The sequence below is a fragment of the Oncorhynchus mykiss genome, chromosome 1 (genome assembly GCF_057628025.1).
Source record: "Oncorhynchus mykiss isolate SJ-2025 chromosome 1, ASM5762802v1, whole genome shotgun sequence".
Classification (NCBI taxonomy): Eukaryota; Metazoa; Chordata; class Actinopteri; order Salmoniformes; family Salmonidae; genus Oncorhynchus; species Oncorhynchus mykiss.
In genome coordinates, this window is record NC_143022.1 from 62,043,926 (window position 1) to 62,063,820 (window position 19,895).

Consider the following 19,895-nt stretch of genomic DNA (forward strand, 5'->3'; position numbering starts at 1 on the left):
ACATGGCGGTGTTCGCCTTAGCAATCTCACTAGGATAAAGACCTCCTCCATTCCTGTCACTATAGAAAGAGATTGTGATACCTCACATCTCAAAATAGGGCTACTTAATGTTAGATCCCTTACTTCAAAGGCAATTATAGTCAATTAACTAATCACTGATCATAATCTTGATGTGATTGGCCTGACTGAAACATGGCTTAAGCCTGATGAATTTACTGTGTTAAATGAGGCCTCACCTCCTGGTTAAACTAGTGTTCATATCCCCCGTGCATCCCGCAAAGGCGGAGGTGTTGCTAACATTTACGATAGCAAATTTCAATTTACAAAAAATAAATAAATAATTGTCATGAAATCTATGCAGCCTACTCAATCACTTTTTATAGCTACTATTTACAGGCCTCCTGGGCCATATACGGCGTTCCTCATTGAGTTCCCTGAATTCCTATCGGACCTTGTAGTCATAGCAGATAATATTTACATTTTTGGTGACTTTAATATTCACATGGAAAAGTCCACAGACCCACTCCAAAAGGCTTTCGGAGCCATCATCGAATCAGTGGGTTTTGTCCAACATGTCTCTGGACCTACTCACTGGCACAGTCATACTCTGGACCTAGTTTTGTCCCATTGAATAGATGTTGTGGATCTTAATGTTTTTCCTCATAATCCTGGACTATCGGACCACCATTTTATTAAGTTTGCAATTGCAACAAATAATCTGCTCAGACCCCAACCAAGGAGCATCAAAAGTCTTGCTGTAAATTCCCAGACAACACAAAGATTTCTTGATGCCCTTCCAGACTCCCTCTGTCTACCCAAGGACGTTAGAGGACAAAAATCTGTTAACCACCTAATTGAGGAACTCAATTTAACCTTGCACAATACCCTAGATGCAGTTGCACCCCTAAAAACTAAAAATATTTCTCATAAGAAACTAGCTCCCTGGTATACAGAAAATACCCGAGCTCTGAAGCAAGCTTCCAGAAAATTGGAACGGAAATGGCGCCACACCAAACTGGAAGTCTTCCGACTAGCTTGGAAAGACAGTACCGTGCAGTATCGAAGAGCCCTTACTGCTGCTCGATCATCCTAATTTTCCAACTTAATTGAGGAAAATAAGAACAATCCAAAATTTATTTTTGATACTGTCGCAAAGCTAACTAAAAAGCAGCATTCCCCAAGAGAGGATGGCTTTCACTTCAGCAGTAATAAATTCATGAACTTCTTTGAGGAAAAGATCATGATTATTAGAAAGCAAATTACGGACTCCTCTTTAAATCTACATAATCCTTCAAAGCTCAGTTGTCCTGAGTCTGCACAACTCTGCCAGCACCTAGGATCAAGACAGACACTCAAGTGTTTTAGTACTATATCTCTTGATACAATGATGAAAATATTCATGGCCTCTAAACCTTCAAGCTGTATACTGGACCCTAATCCAAATAAACTACTGAAAGAGCTGCTTCCTGTGCTTGGCCCTCCTATGTTGAACATAATAACCGGCTCGCTATCCAACGGATGTGTACCAAACTCACTAAAAAGTGGCAGTAATAAAGCCTCTCTTGAAAAATTCAAACATTGACCCAGAAAATATAAAAAACTAAATCGGCCTATATCGAATCTTCCATTCCTCTCAAAAATTTTAGAAAAGGCTGTTGCAACTCACTGCCTTCCTGAAGACAAACAATGTATACAAAATGCTTCAGTCTGGTTTTAGACCCCATCATAGCACTGAGACTGCACTTGTGAAGGTGGTAAATTACCTTTTAATGGCATCAGACCGAGGCTTTGCATCTGTCCTCGTGCTCCTAGACATTAGTGCTGCTTTTGATACCATCGATCACCACATTCTTTTGGAGAGATTGGAAACCCAAATTGGTCTATTCGGACAAGTTCTGGCCTGGTTTAGATCTTATTTGTCGGAAAGATATCAGTTTGTCTCTGTGAATGGTTTGTCCTCTCACAAATCAACTGTAAATTTCGGTATTCCTCAAGGTTCCGTTTTAGGACCACTATTGTTTTTACTATATATTTTACTTCTTTGGGATGTCATTCGAAAACATAAATGTTAACTTTCACTGCTATGCGAATGACACACAGCTGTTCATTTCAATGAAACATGGTGAAGCCCCAAAATTGCCCTCGCTAGAAGCCTGTGTTTCAGACATAAGGAAGTGGATGGCTGCAAACTTTCTACTTTTAAACTCGGACAAAACAGAGATACTTGTTTTAGGTCCCGAGAAACAAAAGAGATCTTCTGTTGAATCTGACAATTTATCTTAATGGTTGTACAGTCGTCTCAAATAAAACTGTGAAGGACCTCGGCGTTACTCTGGACCCTGATCTCTCTTTTGACGAACATATCAAGACTGTTTCAAGGACAGCTTTTTTCCATCTACGTAACATTGCAAAAATGTGAAACTTTGTCCAAAAATGATGCAGAAAAATTAATCCATGCTTTAGTTACTTCTAGGTTAGACTACTGCAATGCTCTACTTTCCGGCTACCCGGATAAAGCACTAAATAAACTTTAGTTTACGGATGCTAGAATCCTGACTAGAACCAAAAAATAATATCATATTACCCCAGTACTAGCCTCCCTACACTGGCTTCCTGTCAAGGCAATGGCTGATTTCAAGGTTTTACTGCTAACCTACAAAGCATTACATGGCTTGCTGCTACCAATCTCTCTGATTTGGTCCTGCCGTACATACCTACTCGTACGCTACGGTCATAAAACGCAGGCCTCCTAATTGTCCTTAGAATTTCTAAGAAAACAGCTGGAGGCAGGGCTTTCTCCTATAAAGCTCCATTTTTATGGAATGGTCTGCCTACCCATGTGAGAGACGCAAACTCGGTCTCAACCTGTAAGTCTTTACTGAAGACTCATCTCTTCAGTGAGTCATATGATTGAGTGTGAAGGTGAACGGAAAGGCTCTGGAGCAACGAACCGCCCTTGCTGTCTCTGCCTGGCCGGTTCCCCTTTCTCCACTGGGATTCTCTGCCTCTAACCCTATTACAGGGGCTGAGTCACTGGCTTACTGGTGCTCTTTCATGCCATCCCTGGGAGGGGTGTGTCACTTGAGTGGGTTGAGTCACTGATGTGATCTTCCTGTCTGGGTTGGCGCCCCCCCTTGGGTTGTGCCGTGGCGGAGATCTTTGTGGGCTATACTCGGCCTTGTCTCAGGATGGTAAGTTGGTGGTTGAAGATATCCCGCTCATGGTGTGGGGGCTGTGCTTTGGCAAAGTGGGTGGGGTTATATGGGGTTATATCCTTCCTGTTTGGCCTTGTCCGGGGAACATCATCGGATGGGGCCACATCGGATGGGGCCACAATGTTGCTTCCGGCGCCGACAGAGATGGCCGCCTCGCTTCGCGTTCCTAGGAAACTATGCAGTTTTTTGTTTTTTTACGTGTTATTTCTTACATTAGTACCCCAGGTCATCTTAGGTTTCATTACATACAGTCGAGAAGAACTACTGAATATAAGATCAGCATCAACTCACCATCAGTACTACCAAGAATATGTTTTTCGCGACGCGGATCCTGTGTTCTGCCTTACAAACAGGACAACGGAGTGGATTCCATGCAGCGACCCAAAAAAAAAACAACTCAGAAAAAGAGGGAAACGAGGCGGTCTTCTGGTCAGACTCCGGAGACGGGCACACCGTGCACCACTCCCTAGCATTCTTCTTGCCAATGTCCAGTCTCTTGACAACAAGGTTGATGAAATCCGAGCAAGGGTAGCATTCCAGAGGGACATCAGAGACTGTAACGTTCTTTGCTTCACGGAAACGTGGCTCACTGGAGAGACTCTATCCGAAGCGGTGCAGCCAACGGGTTTCTCCACGCATCGCGCAGACAGAAACAAACATCTTTCTGGTAAGAAGAGGGGCGGGGGCGTATGCCTTATGACTAACGTGACATGGTGTGATGAAAGAAACATACAGGAACTCAAATCCTTCTGTTCACCTGATTTAGAATTCCTCACAATCAAATGTAGACCGCATTATCTACCAAGAGAATTCTCTTCGATTATAATCACAGCCGTATATATTCCCCCCCCCAAGCAGACACATCGATGGCTCTGAACAAACTTTATTTAACTCTTTGCAAACTGGAAACCATTCATCCGGAGGCTGCATTCATTGTAGCTGGGGATTTTAACAAGGCTAATCTGAAAACAAGACTCCCTAAATTTTATCAGCATATCGATTGCGCAACCAGGGGTGGAAAGACCTTGGATCATTGTTACTCTAACTTCCGCGACGCATATAAGGCCCTGCCCCGCCCCCCTTTCGGAAAAGCTGACCACGACTCCATTTTGTTGATCCCTGCCTACAGACAGAAACTAAAACAAGAGGCTCCCACGCTGAGGTCTGTCCAACGCTGGTCCGACCAAGCTGACTCCACACTCCAAGACTGCTTCCACCACGTGGACTGGGACATGTTTCGTATTGCGTCAGACAACAACATTGACGAATACGCTGATTCGGTGTGTGAGTTCATTAGAACGTGCGTTGAAGATGTCGTTCCCATAGCAACGATTAAAACATTCCCTAACCAGAAACCGTGGATTGATGGCAGCATTCGCGTGAAACTGAAAGCGCGAACCACTGCTTTTAATCAGGGCAAGGTGTCTGGTAACATGACCGAATACAAACAGTGCAGCTATTCCCTCCGCAAGGCTATCAAACAAGCTAAGCGTCAGTACAGAGACAAAGTAGAATCTCAATTCAACGGCTCAGACACAAGAGGCATGTGGCAGGGTCTACAGTCAATCACGGACTACAGGAAGAAATCCAGCCCAGTCACGGACCAGGATGTCCTGCTCCCAGGCAGACTAAATAACTTTTTTGCCCGCTTTGAGGACAATACAGTGCCACTGACACGGCCTGCAACGAAAACATGCGGTCTCTCCTTCACTGCAGCCGAGGTGAGTAAAACATTTAAACGTGTTAACCCTCGCAGGGCTGCAGGCCCAGACGGCATCCCCAGCCGCGCCCTCAGAGCATGCGCAGACCAGCTGGCCGGTGTGTTTACGGACATATTCAATCAATCCCTATACCAGTCTGCTGTTCCCACATGCTTCAAGAGGGCCACCATTGTTCCTGTTCCCAAGAAAGCTAAGGTAACTGAGCTAAACGACTACCGCCCCGTAGCACTCACTTCCGTCATCATGAAGTGCTTTGAGAGACTAGTCAAGGACCATATCACCTCCACCCTACCTGACACCCTAGACCCACTCCAATTTGCTTACCGCCCAAATAGGTCCACAGACGATGCAATCTCAACCACACTGCACACCGCCCTAACCCATCTGGACAAGAGGAATACCTATGTGAGAATGCTGTTCATTGACTACAGCTCGGCATTCAACACCATAGTACCCTCCAAGCTCGTCATCAAGCTCGAGACCCTGGGTCTCGACCCCGCCCTGTGCAACTGGGTACTGGACTTCCTGACGGGCCGCCCCCAGGTGGTGAGGGTAGGCAACAACATCTCCTCCCCGCTGATCCTCAACACTGGGGCCCCACAAGGGTGCGTTCTGAGCCCTCTCCTGTACTCCCTGTTCACCCACGACTGCGTGGCCACGCACGCCTCCAACTCAATCATCAAGTTTGCGGACGACACAACAGTGGTAGGCTTGATTACCAACAACGACGAGACGGCCTACAGGGAGGAGGTGAGGGCCCTCGGAGTGTGGTGTCAGGAAAATAACCTCACACTCAACGTCAACAAAACTAAGGAGATGATTGTGGACTTCAGGAAACAGCAGAGGGAACACCCCCCTATCCACATCGATGGAACAGTAGTGGAGAGGGTAGCAAGTTTTAAGTTCCTCGGCATACACATCACAGACAAACTGAATTGGTCCACTCACACAGACAGCATTGTGAAGAAGGCGCAGCAGCGCCTCTTCAACCTCAGGAGGCTGAAGAAATTCGGCTTGTCACCAAAAGCACTCACAAACTTCTACAGATGCACAATCGAGAGCATCCTGGCGGGCTGTATCACCGCCTGGTACGGCAACTGCTCCGCCCTCAACCGTAAGGCTCTCCAGAGGGTGGTGAGGTCTGCACAACGCATCACCGGGGGCAAACTACCTGCCCTCCAGGACACCTACACCACCCGATGTCACAGGAAGGCCATAAAGATCATCAAGGACATCAACCACCCGAGCCACTGCCTGTTCACCCCGCTATCATCCAGAAGGCGAGGTCAGTACAGGTGCATCAAAGCTGGGACCGAGAGACTGAAAAACAGCTTCTATCTCAAGGCCATCAGACTGTTAAACAGCCACCACTAACATTGAGTGGCTGCTGCCAACACACACACTGACACTGACTCAACTCCAGCCACTTTAATAATGGGAATTGATGGGAAATGATGTAAATATATCACTAGCCACTTTAAACAATGCTACCTTATCTAATGTTACTTACCCTACATTATTCATCTCATATGCATACGTATATACTGTACTCTATATCATCGACTGTATCCTTATGTAATACATGTATCACTAGCCACTTTAACTATGCCACTTTGTTTACATACTCATCTCATATGTATATACTGTACTCGATACCATCTACTGTATCTTGCCTATGCTGCTCTGTACCATCACTCATTCATATATCCTTATGTACATATTCTTTATCCCCTTACACTGTGTACAAGACAGTAGTTTTGGAATTGTTAGTTAGATTACTTGTTGGTTATTACTGCATTGTCGGAACTAGAAGCACAAGCATTTCGCTACACTCGCATTAACATCTGCTAACCATGTGTATGTGACAAATAAAATTTGATTTGATTTTGATTTGATTTGTCTCCTGACCCCTCCTGTCTCAGCCTCCAGTATTTATGCTGCAGTAGTTTATGTGTCAGGGGGCTAGGGTCAGTTTGTTATATCTTGAGTACTTCTCCTGTCCTATCCGGTGTCCTGTGTGAATTTAAGTATGCTCTCTAATTCTCTTTCTTTCTCTCGGAAGACCTGAGCCCTAGGACCATGCCTCAGGACTACCTGGCATGATGACTCCTTGCTGTCCCCAGTCCACCTGGCCATGCTGCTGCTCCAGTTTCAACTGTTCTGCCTGTGATTATTATTATTTGACCATGCTGGTCATTTATGAACATTTGAACATCTTGGCCATGTTCTGTTATAATCTCCACCCGGCACAGCCAGAAGAGGACTGGTCTCAGTGTGTGGAGTACAGGTGGTCTAGAGTTTTTTCCCCTCTGGTTTTTTTCCCCTCACATTTAACATGCTGCTGGAAATTTGGTCAAACAAATTTAAGTTTCCATGCATTAAAGTCCCCGGCCACTAGGAGCGCCGCCTCTGGGTGAGCGTTTTCTTGTTTGCTTATGGCAGTATAAAGCTCATTGAGTGCGGCTTTAGTGCCAGCATCAGTCTGTGGTGGTATGGAGACAGCTACGAAAAATACAGATGAAAACTCTAGGTAGATGGTGTGGTCTACAGCTTATCATGAGATACTCTACCTCAGGTGAGCAAAACCTTGAGACTTCCTTAGATACCGTGCACCAGCTGTTGTTTACAAAATATACATAGACTGACAACCCTCGTCTTACCAGAGGCTGCTGTTCTATCCTGCCGATACAATGTAAAACACGCCAGCTGTGTGTTGTTCATGTCACGTTCAGCCACGACTCGGTGAAACAGAAGATAGTACAGTTTAATGTCCCGTTGGTAGTTTAATCTTGCTAGTAGGTCATCGATTTTATTTTCTAATGATTGCACGTTGGCCAATAGAACAGATGGCAGTGGGGCTTTACTCACTCAGTCCTCCTTTTCCTGTAGTCCACAATCATCTCCTTTGTCTTGATCACGTTGAGGGAGAGGCTGTTGTCGCCTACAAATTCCCAGAAGGCAGCCCGATCTCTCTTCACGCAAATTACAGAGATTTGGGCCTGTTCCCGGGAAAGCAGTATATCCTTCACGTCAGACTCAGACTCTTTACCAGTTCGTGGTGAGTAATTGATGTTCTGATGTCCCGAAGTTATTTTCGGTCATATTGATGCTGCTACCGTCTCTGATGTACAAAATAAGTTAAACACAATAAACTCAGTGGTGTAAAGTACTTGAAAGTATTTTTACTTAAGTACTACTTAAGTTATTTTTTGGGGTCTGTACTTCACTATTTATACTTTTACTTTTATTCCACTACATTTTTAAAGAAATTAATGTAGTTTTTTACTCCTTATATTTTCTCTGACACCCAAAAGTACTCGTTACATTTTGAATGCTTAGCAGGACAGGAAAATTGTCTAATTCACGCACTTATCAAGAGAGCATCCCTGGTCATCACTACTGCCTCTGATCTGGCAGACTCACTAAAACACAAATGATTCATTTGTAAATTATGTCTGAGTGACCCTGGCTGTCCGTAAATTAACAAAAAAACAAGAACATCATGTTGTCTGGTTTGCTTAATAAAAGACGTTTAAAATTATTTATACTTCTACTTTTGATACTTAAGTACACTTTAAACCAATTACTTTTAGACTTTTACTCAAGTAGTTTATTACTGGGTGACTTTTACTTGAGTCGTTTTCTTTTAAGGTTTCTTTACGTTTACTCAAAATTGGGTACTTTTTCCACCACTAAATAAACTTCCGTCATCTTTGAGGGGGGAATTATTTCTGGGGAAGTTTGAGAAATATGTATAGCTGAACTAATTGATCTATCTATAAAAACAAACATGTTAAATCCTAATTGGCATTCTCTGGCCTTCTAGTGAGAAGAATGCAACAGTGGTGGTAAGGAAACGTGATCTGCATTAATGAGATGGAAAGAAATAAAACCACCATAATAACAGTTACAACAGTACTAGCAACCAGGCAGAGAAAGAGGGAGCATGGTGAAACTAGGATGCTACCCTTACACACAGATCTAGGGTCAGCTTACCCTCCCCAAATCTTAAACTTATAGTGGATTCAGAAAGAATTCATACCTCTTGACTTATTCCACATTTTGTTGTGTTATGGCCTGAATACAAAATGGATTAAAACAGATTTCTCTCTCACCCATCTACAGTGCATTCAGAAAGTACTCAGACCCCTTGAATTTTTCCACAATTTGTTACAGCCTTATTCTGGAATGGATTAAATCGTTTTTTTTTTTTTCACTCATCAATCTACACACAATACCCCATAATGACAAAGCAAAAACAGTTTTTTTAGACATTTTAGCATATTTATGAGAAAATAAATAAATAATAAAAATATGACATTTACCTAAATATTCCCTTTACTCAATAGTTTCTTGAAGCACCTTTGGCAGCGATTACAGCCTCAACTCTCCTTGGGTATAACGCTACAAGCTTGGCTCACCTGTATTTGGGAAGTTTCTCCCATTCTTCCCTGCAGATCCTTTCAAGCTCTGCCAGGTTGGATGGGGAGTGTCGCTGCACAGCTATTTTCAGGTCTCTCCAGAGATGTTCGATCGGGTTCAAGTCTGGGCTATGGCTGGGCCTCTCAAGGACATTCAGAAACTTGTCCCGAAGCCACTCCTGCGTTGTCTTGGCTGTGTGCCGAGTGTCGTTGTCCGGTTGGAAGGTGAACCTTCGACCCGGTCTGAGGTCATGAACGCTATGGAGCAGGTTTTCATCAAGGATCTCTCTGTACTTTGCTCCGTTCATCTTTCCCTCAATCCTGACTAGTCTCCTAGGGACAGGGTGATTGGTAAGGATAGAGGGAACAATGAAAGGAGCCAAATACAGGCAAATCGTTAATGAGATCCTGGTTCTGAGTGCGATCCTGGTTCAGAGTGCAAACAACCTTAGACTGGGGTGAAGATTTACATTCCAACAGAACAATGACCCAAAGCATAGAGCGAAAGCAACACTGGAATGGTTTCACAATAAGAACGTGAAAGTCCTTTAAGGTGGCCCAATCAAAGCCCAAACTTAAATCCCATTAAATCTGTGAAAAGACTTGAAGATTGCTGTTCACCGCCACTCCCCATCTAACTTAACATAGCTTGAGAAAATCTGCAAGGTAGAATGGGAGAAAATCCCCAAATCCAGATGTGCAAAACTGCTAGACATACCCAAGATGACTCAAAGCTGTAATCGCTGCCAAAGGTGCTTCTACAAAGTATTGTCAATTAGATATTTCTTTATTTCATTTTCAATAAATGTGCAAACATAAAAAATAAAAGTTTCACTGTCATTATGGTGTATTGTGTGTAGATGGGAGAGAAAAATTATCTTTAATCCATTTTGAATTCAGGCTGTAACAACAAAATGTTGAATAAGTTAAGGGGTATGAATACTTTCTGAAGGCACTGTAACTGTTATGGAGAAAAACACAACACTTGCCTTAGATCAGCGTCTTGTTTTCTCAGTGTCTTGGGTAACTTACTTCATCCTACTAACAGATGGGAACAGAGAAATACAAAAAAAGCTAAAGGATCCAGATGTGACAGAGATGCAGAGAAGACCTATTGAAAGTGAGGGGTCAGAAAGAATCCTGATGTACAGTAGTACACACATCAGGCTACAGGTTTCCAAATGTCACATGATGCTCGACTGCATCTTGTCGCATGGCTGCTGCTGATCCAACTCTTCTGCTTCACCTAGCCTTGCACATGACCCTCCCCTCATCTCCCCCTCTCCCAACACCAACCAGACCAAAAGGTGAATTGTTTAGACTAGCTTCTACAGTATGTATGACATACTGTTCAAGACAAATGGCATCCAGAGACTTCAGGGAAGCATAAAGCAGCAATTTTGAAAACGAAGAGTTCATCATGGCTACAGTAACCATCTACCGGGGTCTAACTATACGAGCGTTGATCCCCACATGTATTAAAGTTACATGGACTTCACAATGACAAACCATACTCAAGTCTCTCGCTCTCCAAGTACCAAGTTCTCAGAGTCATCACCAACCAACTTTAGTCTCAAGGAAAAATGGCATCCAAGGGGACAGATCATTGATAACAGCCAAATCTTTTCATTCCATCTATACCCCCCAACTCAAATGTGAAACCCACCACATCACTAAATGAGAAAAAACAATTGCAAGACAGCAGCAGCTTATAAGGAATGTGAGGGGCCTCAGCCAAGAGACCAGGCAGGGAAACCATACCATATATGGACATGGAAGCAGAATAACAGTTGTATCAATGAATGAAGTGGGCATTAGAGTGACTTAACAACCCAAAGGTCAATCACCATTCTCAAAGTAGACAGCACGTATCTATAACTGGCTGGTGAAAACATGAAATGATCACATAGGGATGGATGTGTTCCTCTTCAAATAAGTGTACTTAAATCAAAGTCTACAGTGTGGAAATCCTGGCTGCTAGCATGTGACTGTATGAGCAACAGCAGCAAGGTGTTCCATGGTGTAATGAAGCACATCTAACTATAAATAAGCTGTCCAAATGGCTTTAGAACATTGCAATCTCTCTCCACTGCACTTTACAAAGCCTACTACTTTAGAATAGTATCATGAAAAAACATTATTTCATTGATAGTGGACATGACCTGTGTCTATTGGAGAAATCCCCACTGGAATATTACAACCAACCACAACAGGCATTATGCTTCTGCATAACACAACCCAGACCTGCCTTGATCTACAGGTTTATAGGCAGGCGTTTGGAGACTTTTCTGTGCCGAGGTTCAGCGAGGTAGAGAGAAGATAACCTACTTTTGGTCCGTCTCTACACCTCTGCTTCCTGCCACAAGATAATTAACCAGGCTGTTTGAGCCAATTAAAGATGATTTAGTAGACAAATCAAACCAAACCGCGAGCAACAAGCCAAAAGAGGTCGCCTCGAGTTTAATAGACACTCAGAGGTTTACGCATACCGGTAAACTGAGTTTCCATAACTTAATGTGTATCTGATGAACAAGTCTAGTTCTCTTCTGCTGTGCTTGGCTGGAATATTCTGGGTGGAGCATCTAGTAGTTGCGCTCTGGTGCTTCATCTTTATATTGACGCGCCCCATCGAAATCTGTCAGTTTAAGCTAGAGATGTGGGGTTGTTTTTAAATTTTGTAAACACTTGGGAACAGGCCAGCACTACAGTACAGGTAACCTGATGAGCAGAACATGCAGATGCGATTCTGTTTCTGTTCCAAAGCCAGTTTGTTCTGGCTTTGTTTTGCAAGGGAAAACAAAAATTAGGATTTCTTATTGGTGTTCTGGTAATCCCTCGGTCTGTTTTCATTTGGTCGCTCTAGACACCCGGGTCGCCTCCCACAATTTTCAATTTTCCCACAATGTCCGGCGTCTGTACATAATAGAACGTCAGTTTGGCATAGAGGAACTACATTACTGCCGGAATTCAAAAAGGGATTAAATATTTTTTTTAAACAATTCCCATCGACCCCATAATGACAAAGTGAAAACATGTTTGTAGAAACAAGCACATTAATGGAAAATGAAATAGAAATCTCATTTACAAAAGTATTCACACCCCTGAGTCAATACACGCAACAATCACCTTTGGCAGCGATTACAGTTTTGAGTCATTCTGGGAAAGTCTAAGAGCTTTGCACACCAGGATTGTACAATATTTGCATATTATTATTTAAATTCTTCAAGCTCTGTCAAGTTGGTTGTTGATCATTGCTAGACAGCCACTTTCAAGTCTTGTCATAGATTTACAAGGTGACTTTAGTCAAAACTGTAACTAGGCCACTTAGGAACATTCAAATCTCATCTTGGTAAGCAACTCTAGTGTATCTTTGGCCTTGTGTTTTAGGTTATTGTCCTGCTGAAAGGTGAATGTGTCTCCCAGTGTCTGTTGGAAAGCAGACTAAACTAGTGGTTAGAGCGCTGGGCCAGTAACCGAAAGGTTGCTGGATCGAATCCACGAGCAACAAGGTAAAAATATGTTGTTCTGCCCCTGAGCAAGGCAGTTAACACACTGTTCCCCGGGCGCCGAAGACGTGGAAGTCAAAAGGCAGTGCCATCCATCATTCCTTCAATTCTGACCAGTTTACCAGTCATCTGTTCTTTTGGACACTATCGCAAAGCTAACTAAAAAGTAGCATTCCCCAAGAGAGGATGGCTTTCACTTCAGCAATAAAATATTCCTTAACTTCTTTGAGGAAAGGATCATGATCATTAGAAAGCAAATTACGGACTCCTCTTTAAATATGCGTATTCCTCCAAAGCTCAGTTGTCCTGAGCCTGCACAACTCTGCCAGGATCTAGGGAGACACTCAAGTGTTTTAGTACTATATATATATATATATATATCTCTTGACACAATGATGAAAATAATCATGGCGTCTAAACCTTCAAGCAGCATACTGGACCCTAATCCAACTAAACTACTGAAAGAGCTGGCTCCTGTGCTTGGCCCTCCTACTGTACGTTGAACATAATAAACGGATATCTCTATTAGAGGTCGACCGATTATGATTTTTCAATGCCGATACCGATTATTGGAGGATCAAAAAAGCCGATACCGATTAATCGTCCGATTCTTTATTTATTTATTTGTAATAATGATTACAACAATACTGAATAAACACTTATTTTAACTTAATATAATACATCAATAAAATCTATTTAGTCTCAAGTAAATAATGAAACATGTTCAATTTGGTTTAAATCATGCAAAAACAAAGTGTTGGAGAAGAAAGTAAAAGTGCAATATGTGCTATGTAAGAAAGCTAACGTTTCAGTTCCTTGCTCAGAACATGAGAACATATGAAAGCTGGTGGTTCCTTTTAACATGAGTCTTCAATATTCCCAGGTAAGAGGTTTTAGGTTGTAGTTATTATAGGAATTATAGGACTATTTCCCTCTATACCATTTGTATTTCATTAACCTTTGACTATTGGATGTTCTTATATGCACTTTAGTATTGCCAGTGTAACAGTATAGCTTCCGTCCCACTCCTCGCTCCTCCCTGGGCTCGAACCAGCAACACAACGACAACAGCCACCATCGAAGCAGCGTTACCCATGCAGAGCAAGGGGAACAACTACTAGAAGGCTCAGAGTGAGTGATGTTTGAAACGCTATTAGCGCGCGCTAACTAGCTAGCCATTTCACTTCGGTTATACCAGCCTCATCTCGGAAGTTGATAGGCTTGAAGTCATAAACAGCGCAATGATTGACGCACAACGAAGAGCTGCTGGAAAAATGCCCGAAAGTGCTTTTTGAATAAATGTTTACGCACCTGCTTCTGCCTACCACTGCTCAGTCAGATACTTAGATACTTGTATGATCAGTCAGATTATATGCAACGCAGGACACACTAGACACACTAGATAATATCTAGTAATATCTAGTAATATCAACCATGTGTAGTTAACTAGTGATTATGATTGATTGTTTTTTCTAAGATAAGTTTAATGCTAGCTATCAACTTACCTTGGTTTACTGCAGTCGCGTAACAGGCAGTCTCCTTGTGGAGTGCAACGAGAGAGAGGCAGGTCGTTATTGCGTTGGACTTGGCGTTACTCTGGACCCTGATCTCTCTTTTGACGAACATATCAAAACTGTTTCAAGGACAGCTTTTTTCCCATCTACGTAACATTGCAAAAATCAGAAACTTTGTCCAAAAATGATGCAGAAAAATTAATCCATGCTTTTGTTACTTCTAGGTTAGACTACTGCAATGCTCTACTTTCCGGCTACCTGGATCAAGCAATAAATACATTTCAGATAGTGCAAAATACGGCTGCTAGAATCCTGACTACAAAAAAAATATGATAATATGACTCCAGTGCTAGCCTCCCTACACTGGCTTCCTGTTAAGGCACGGGCTGATTTCAAGGTTTTACTGCTAACCTACAAAGCATTACATGGGCTTGCTCCTACCTATCTCTCTGATTTGGTCCTGCCGTACATACCTACATGGACGCTACGGTCACAAGACGAAGGCCTCCTAATTGTCCCTAGAATTTCTAAGCAAACAGCTGGAGGCAGGGCTTTCTCCTATAGAGCTCCATTTTTATGGAATGGTCTGCCTACCCATGTGAGAGACGCAGACTCGGTCTCAACCTTTAAGTCTTTACTGAAGACTCATCTCTTCAGTAGATCATATGATTGAATGTAGCCTGCCCCAGGAGTGTGAAGGTGAACGGAAAGGCTCTGGAGCAACGAAACGCCCTTGCTGTCTCTGCCTGGTCGGTTCCCCTCTCTCCACTGGGATTCTCTGCCTCTAACCCTATTACAGGGGCTGAGTCACTGGCTTACTGGTGCTCTTCCATGCCGTCCCTAGGAGGGGTGCGTCACTTGAGTGGGTTGAGTCACTGACGTGGTCTTCCTGTCTGGGTTGGTGCCCCCCCTTGGGTTGTGCCGTGGCGGAGATCTTTGTGGGCTATACTCAGCATTGTCTCAGGATGGTAAGTTGGTGGTTGAAGATATCCCTCCAGTGATGTGGGGGCTGTGCTTTGGCAAAGTGGGTGGGGTTATATCCGTCCTGTTTGGCCCTGTCCGGGGATATCATCGGATGGGGCCACAGTGTCTCCTGACCCCTCCAGTATTTATGCTGCAGTAGTGTGTGTCAGGGGGCTAGGGTCAGTCTGTTATATCTGGAGTATTTCTCCTGTCTTATCCGGTGTCCTGTGTGAATTTAAGTATGCTCTCTCTAATTCTCTCTTTCTGTCTCTCGGAGGACCTGAGCCCTAGGACCATGCCTCAGGACTACCTGGCATGATGACTCCTTACTGTCCCCAGTCCACCTGGCCGTGCTGCTGCTCCAGTTTCCACTGTTCTGCCTACGGCTATTGTTCATCTAAGTTTCTTCCTAGGTTTTGGCCTTTCTAGGGAGTTTTTCCTAGCCACCGTGTTTCTACACCTGCATTGCTTGCTGTTTGGGGTTTTAGGCTGAGTTTCTGTACAGCACTTTGAGATATCAGCTGGTGTAAGAAGGGCTATATAAATACATTTGATTTAATTATGTGACTTCTGAAGGTAATTGGTTGCACCAGATCTTATTTAGGGGCTTCATAGCAAAGGGGGTGAATACATATGCACGCACCACTTTTCCATTATTATTTTTTTTTTAAACAAGTAATTTTTTAAATTTCACTTCACCAATTTGGACTATTTTGTGTATGTCTATTACATGAAATCCAAATAAAAATCAATTTAAATTACAGGTTGTAACGCAACAAAATAGGAAAAACGCCAAGGGGGATGAATTATTTTGAAAGGCACTGTATCCTCCCTTTATTTTCCTATACCAGATTTCCCTCTAGGATTATGTCTGTGCTTAGCTCTATTACGTTGGCAAGCATACCCATAACATGATGCAGCCACCACGGTTGAAAATATCAAGAGCGGTACTCCGTGATGTGTTATGTTTGAGGAAAATCTAACACAACACTCAAGGAAATTCAACTTTTCATTTTAAATTCATTTGTAAACATTTCTAAAAACACTAGGCCTATAGGCTATGCGTACACTGCATTGTATGCTTAGAGAAAATCTGAGCTAAAAAACAAAAAATAAAAAAAGTATTTTAGGCTAGTGCGTTAAAACTACTAAAGCTTATGCGCACATTGTAATCAAAATTAAAATTTAAAATTTGCTCTTTTCAGACTGTCCTTTAGTGAGCCACAGCCAGGAACTAAACGTGTAAATATTTGCATGAACATAAAAAGACTCAACAACTGAGACAAACTGAACAAGTTCCACAGACATGTGACTAGCAGAAATGGAATGATGTGTCCCTGAACAAAGTAGGGGTCAAAATCAAAAGCAACAGTCGTATCTGGTGTGGCCACCAGCTGCATTAAGTACTGCAGTGCATCTCCTCCTCATTGACTGCACCAGATTTGTCAGTTCTTGCTGTGCGATGTTACCTCACTCTTCCACCAAGGCACCTGCAAGTTCCTGAACATTTCTGGGGGGGGAATGGCCCTAACCCTCACCCTCTGATCCAACAGGTCCCAGACGTGCTCAATGGGATTGAGATACGGGCTCTTCGCTGGCCATGGCAGAACACTGACATTCCTGTCTTGCAGGAAATCATGGACAGAACGAGCAGGATGGCTGGTGACATTGTCATGCTGGAGGGTCATGTCAGGATGAGCCTGCAGGAAGGGTACCAACATGAGGGAGGAGGATGTCTTCCCTGTAACGCATAGCATTGAGATTGCCTGCAATCACAACAAGCTCAGTCCGATGATGCTGTGACACACCGCCCCAGACCATGACGGACCCTCCACCTCCAAATTGATCCCGCTCCAGAGTACAGGCCTCGGTGTAACACTCATTCCTTCGACGATAAACGCGAATCCGACCATCACCCCTGGTTAGACAAAACCGCGACTCGTCAGTGAAGGAACACTTTTTGCCAGTCCTGTCTGGTCCAGCAACGGTGGGTTTGTACCCATAGGCAACGTTGTTGCCAGTGATGTCTGGTGAGGGCCGGTCTTACAACAGGCCTACAAGCCCCCAGTCCAGCCTCTCTCAGCCTATTGCGGACAGTCTGAGCACTGATGGAGGGATTGTGTGTTCCTGGTTTAACTCGGTAGTTGTTGTTGCCATCCTGTACCTGTCCCGCAGGTGTGATGTTCGGACGGACCGATCATGTGGGGGTGTTGTTACATGTGGTCTGCCACTGCGAGGATGATTAGCTGTCTGTCCTGTCTCCCTGTAGCGCTGTGTTAGACGTCTCACAGTACGGACATTGCAATGTATTGCCCTGGGCACATCTGCAGTCCTCATGCCTCCTTGCAGCATGCCTAAGGCACGTTCACGCAGATGAGCAGGGACCCTGGGCATCTTTCTTTTGGTGTTTTTCAGAGTAAGTAGAAAGGCCTCTTTAGTGTCCTAAGTTCTCATAACTGTGACATGAATTGTCTACCGTCTAAGCGGTTTGTCTTAACGACTGTTCCATAGGTGCATGTTCATTAAATGTTTACGGTTCATTGAACAAACATGGGAAACAGTGTTTAAACCCTTTAGAATGAAGATCTGTGAAGTTATTTGGATTTTTACGAATTATCTTTGAAAGACAGGGTCTTGAAAAAGGGACGTTTAGTTTTTTGCTGAGTTTAGTTCTGTACGATGGCGAGTAGTGGAGGACTCGCCGTCATCGTTTAAAATCTACAGTTTGGGAACATTTTGGTTTCCCAGTAAATTACAACAGCGATAGACAGAGTACTACTCGACGAGAATAGCCTGTGCAGCTGCCAACACCTCAAACATGTTGACACATTTACAGCGACGTCACCCCAGTATTCCTACCACCAGAACAAGACACACACAAAAAAAAAACTGTCTACCCTCTGAATTCAAGCAGCCCTTTGCAGCTTAAATAAACAACAATTAACTACAGTAACTGTTGGCATTTCATTTTCCTCCTGTACTGAAACGTGACACCAAAATGTACCGAACCGTAGTTTGGTGAACTGTTACACCCCTACTAGTGACTGCTGTTGCCTAGGGTCGGGTTTACAAAACTAGTTTGGTGACTAATGAATACAACCCTGGTCTTTATGGTGAAGAGCAGCATCAGAACTCACCTTGGTCTCTCCAAGGCTCTCTGACTCAGACACCTGATAGGTAAGGTCCGTCTCCTCGAAGCCTGTGGCGCTCATACGCTGGTCAGTGGAGGGGTCGTTGCGGGGGGGTGAGTCTGGAGAATTGAGGCACGTCTGGATGAGGGCCTTGCCCGTCTCGCTGGTGATCATGGGCTGGAGCTTCCGCGTGGCAAACGTGTAGACATGGCCCGTCTCGCTGGCCACCAGTAGCAGGACCTGGGTTCCTGTCAACGTGGAAAGCTCATAGGCCTGCCATGGGGGGAGGGAGATGACAATGTCAACATGCATATCAGCATTAGAATCAGCATGAGCATCTTGGAGGAATGTGCCTAAATAAACAGGGTAAGCTGACATTCCACCACATTCTTAACTACACCGAACAAAAATATAAACGCAACATGTACAGTGTTGGTCCTATGTTTCATGAGCTGAAATAAAAAATATCCCAGGAAAGTTTCAGAAAGTTACATAAAGCTTATTTCTCTCAAATTTTGTCCACAAATTTGTTTACAGCCCTATTAGTGAGAATTTCTCCATTGCCAAGAAAATCCATCCACCTGACAGGTTTTGCATATCAAGAAGCTGATTTTTGTCACACAACACAATGCCACAGATGTCTCAAGTTTTGAGGGGGTGTGCAATTGGCATACTGACTGCAGGAGTGTCCACCAGAGCTATACCAGAAAATGTAATGTTAATTTCTCTACAATAAGCTGCCAACAGTTTCAGAGAATTTGGCAGTACATCCACGCCATCCGGCTTCTTCACCTGCAGGATCGTCTGAGGGGGGTTTGGGGTGGGGGTGCTGAGGAGTATTTCCAATCTGTAATACTACCCATTTGTGGGGAAGAATTCATTCTGATCGGCTGGGCCTGGCTCCCCAATGGGTGGGCCTGGCTGCTAAGTGGGTGGGCCTATGCCCTCCCAGGCCCAGCCATGGCTGCACCCCTGCCCAGTCATGTGAAATCCATAGCTTAGGGCCTAATTCATTTATTTCAATTGACTGATTTCCTTATATGAACTGTAACTCAGTAAAATCTTTGAAATTGTTACGTTTATATATTTTGGTTCAGTATAAAACAAACTGTTTAAAACATCTCAAATCAAGAGTACCGTAAAACTTAAAGTCTCAAGTAGCCCAGCCGCCTGTCCTTTTTAATTGCCGGGCAATGGCACACATTGCCCGGCAAATAAAAAATAAAAATAAAAAATAACCTTTATTTTTATAAGCCCGTCTCTAATAAGCGCCTGTTGTGTTCAGTGATTTAAGCAAATAAAACATTCAGGCTATTAAATAGAAGTTTTACGGTAAATTACTTTCTCACTAACACTATAATGTGTATTGCACAGACTCAAATAGGAATAGGAAAAAACTGAGTCCCAGATGGTGCTACCTACAG

General features: G+C 43.5%; 1 protein-coding gene across 5 annotated transcripts in view; it reads right to left on the reverse strand.

Annotated features, from left to right (window-relative positions):
• LOC110525667 (serum response factor) overlaps positions 1-19,895 on the reverse strand; it is a 76,689-nt gene that overhangs the window by 32,842 nt on the left and 23,952 nt on the right. For 4 of the 5 annotated variants that reach the window (XM_021606023.3, XM_021606030.3, XM_021606005.3 and 1 more), the window contains exon 2: positions 18,478-18,744. In XM_021606023.3, the coding sequence (XP_021461698.1) occupies positions 18,478-18,744 (267 nt within the window). Of the gene's footprint in view, positions 1-8,230; positions 10,399-18,477; positions 18,745-19,895 lie in introns of those variants that run through there. The other variant, XM_090235483.1, reaches the window with a different exon arrangement.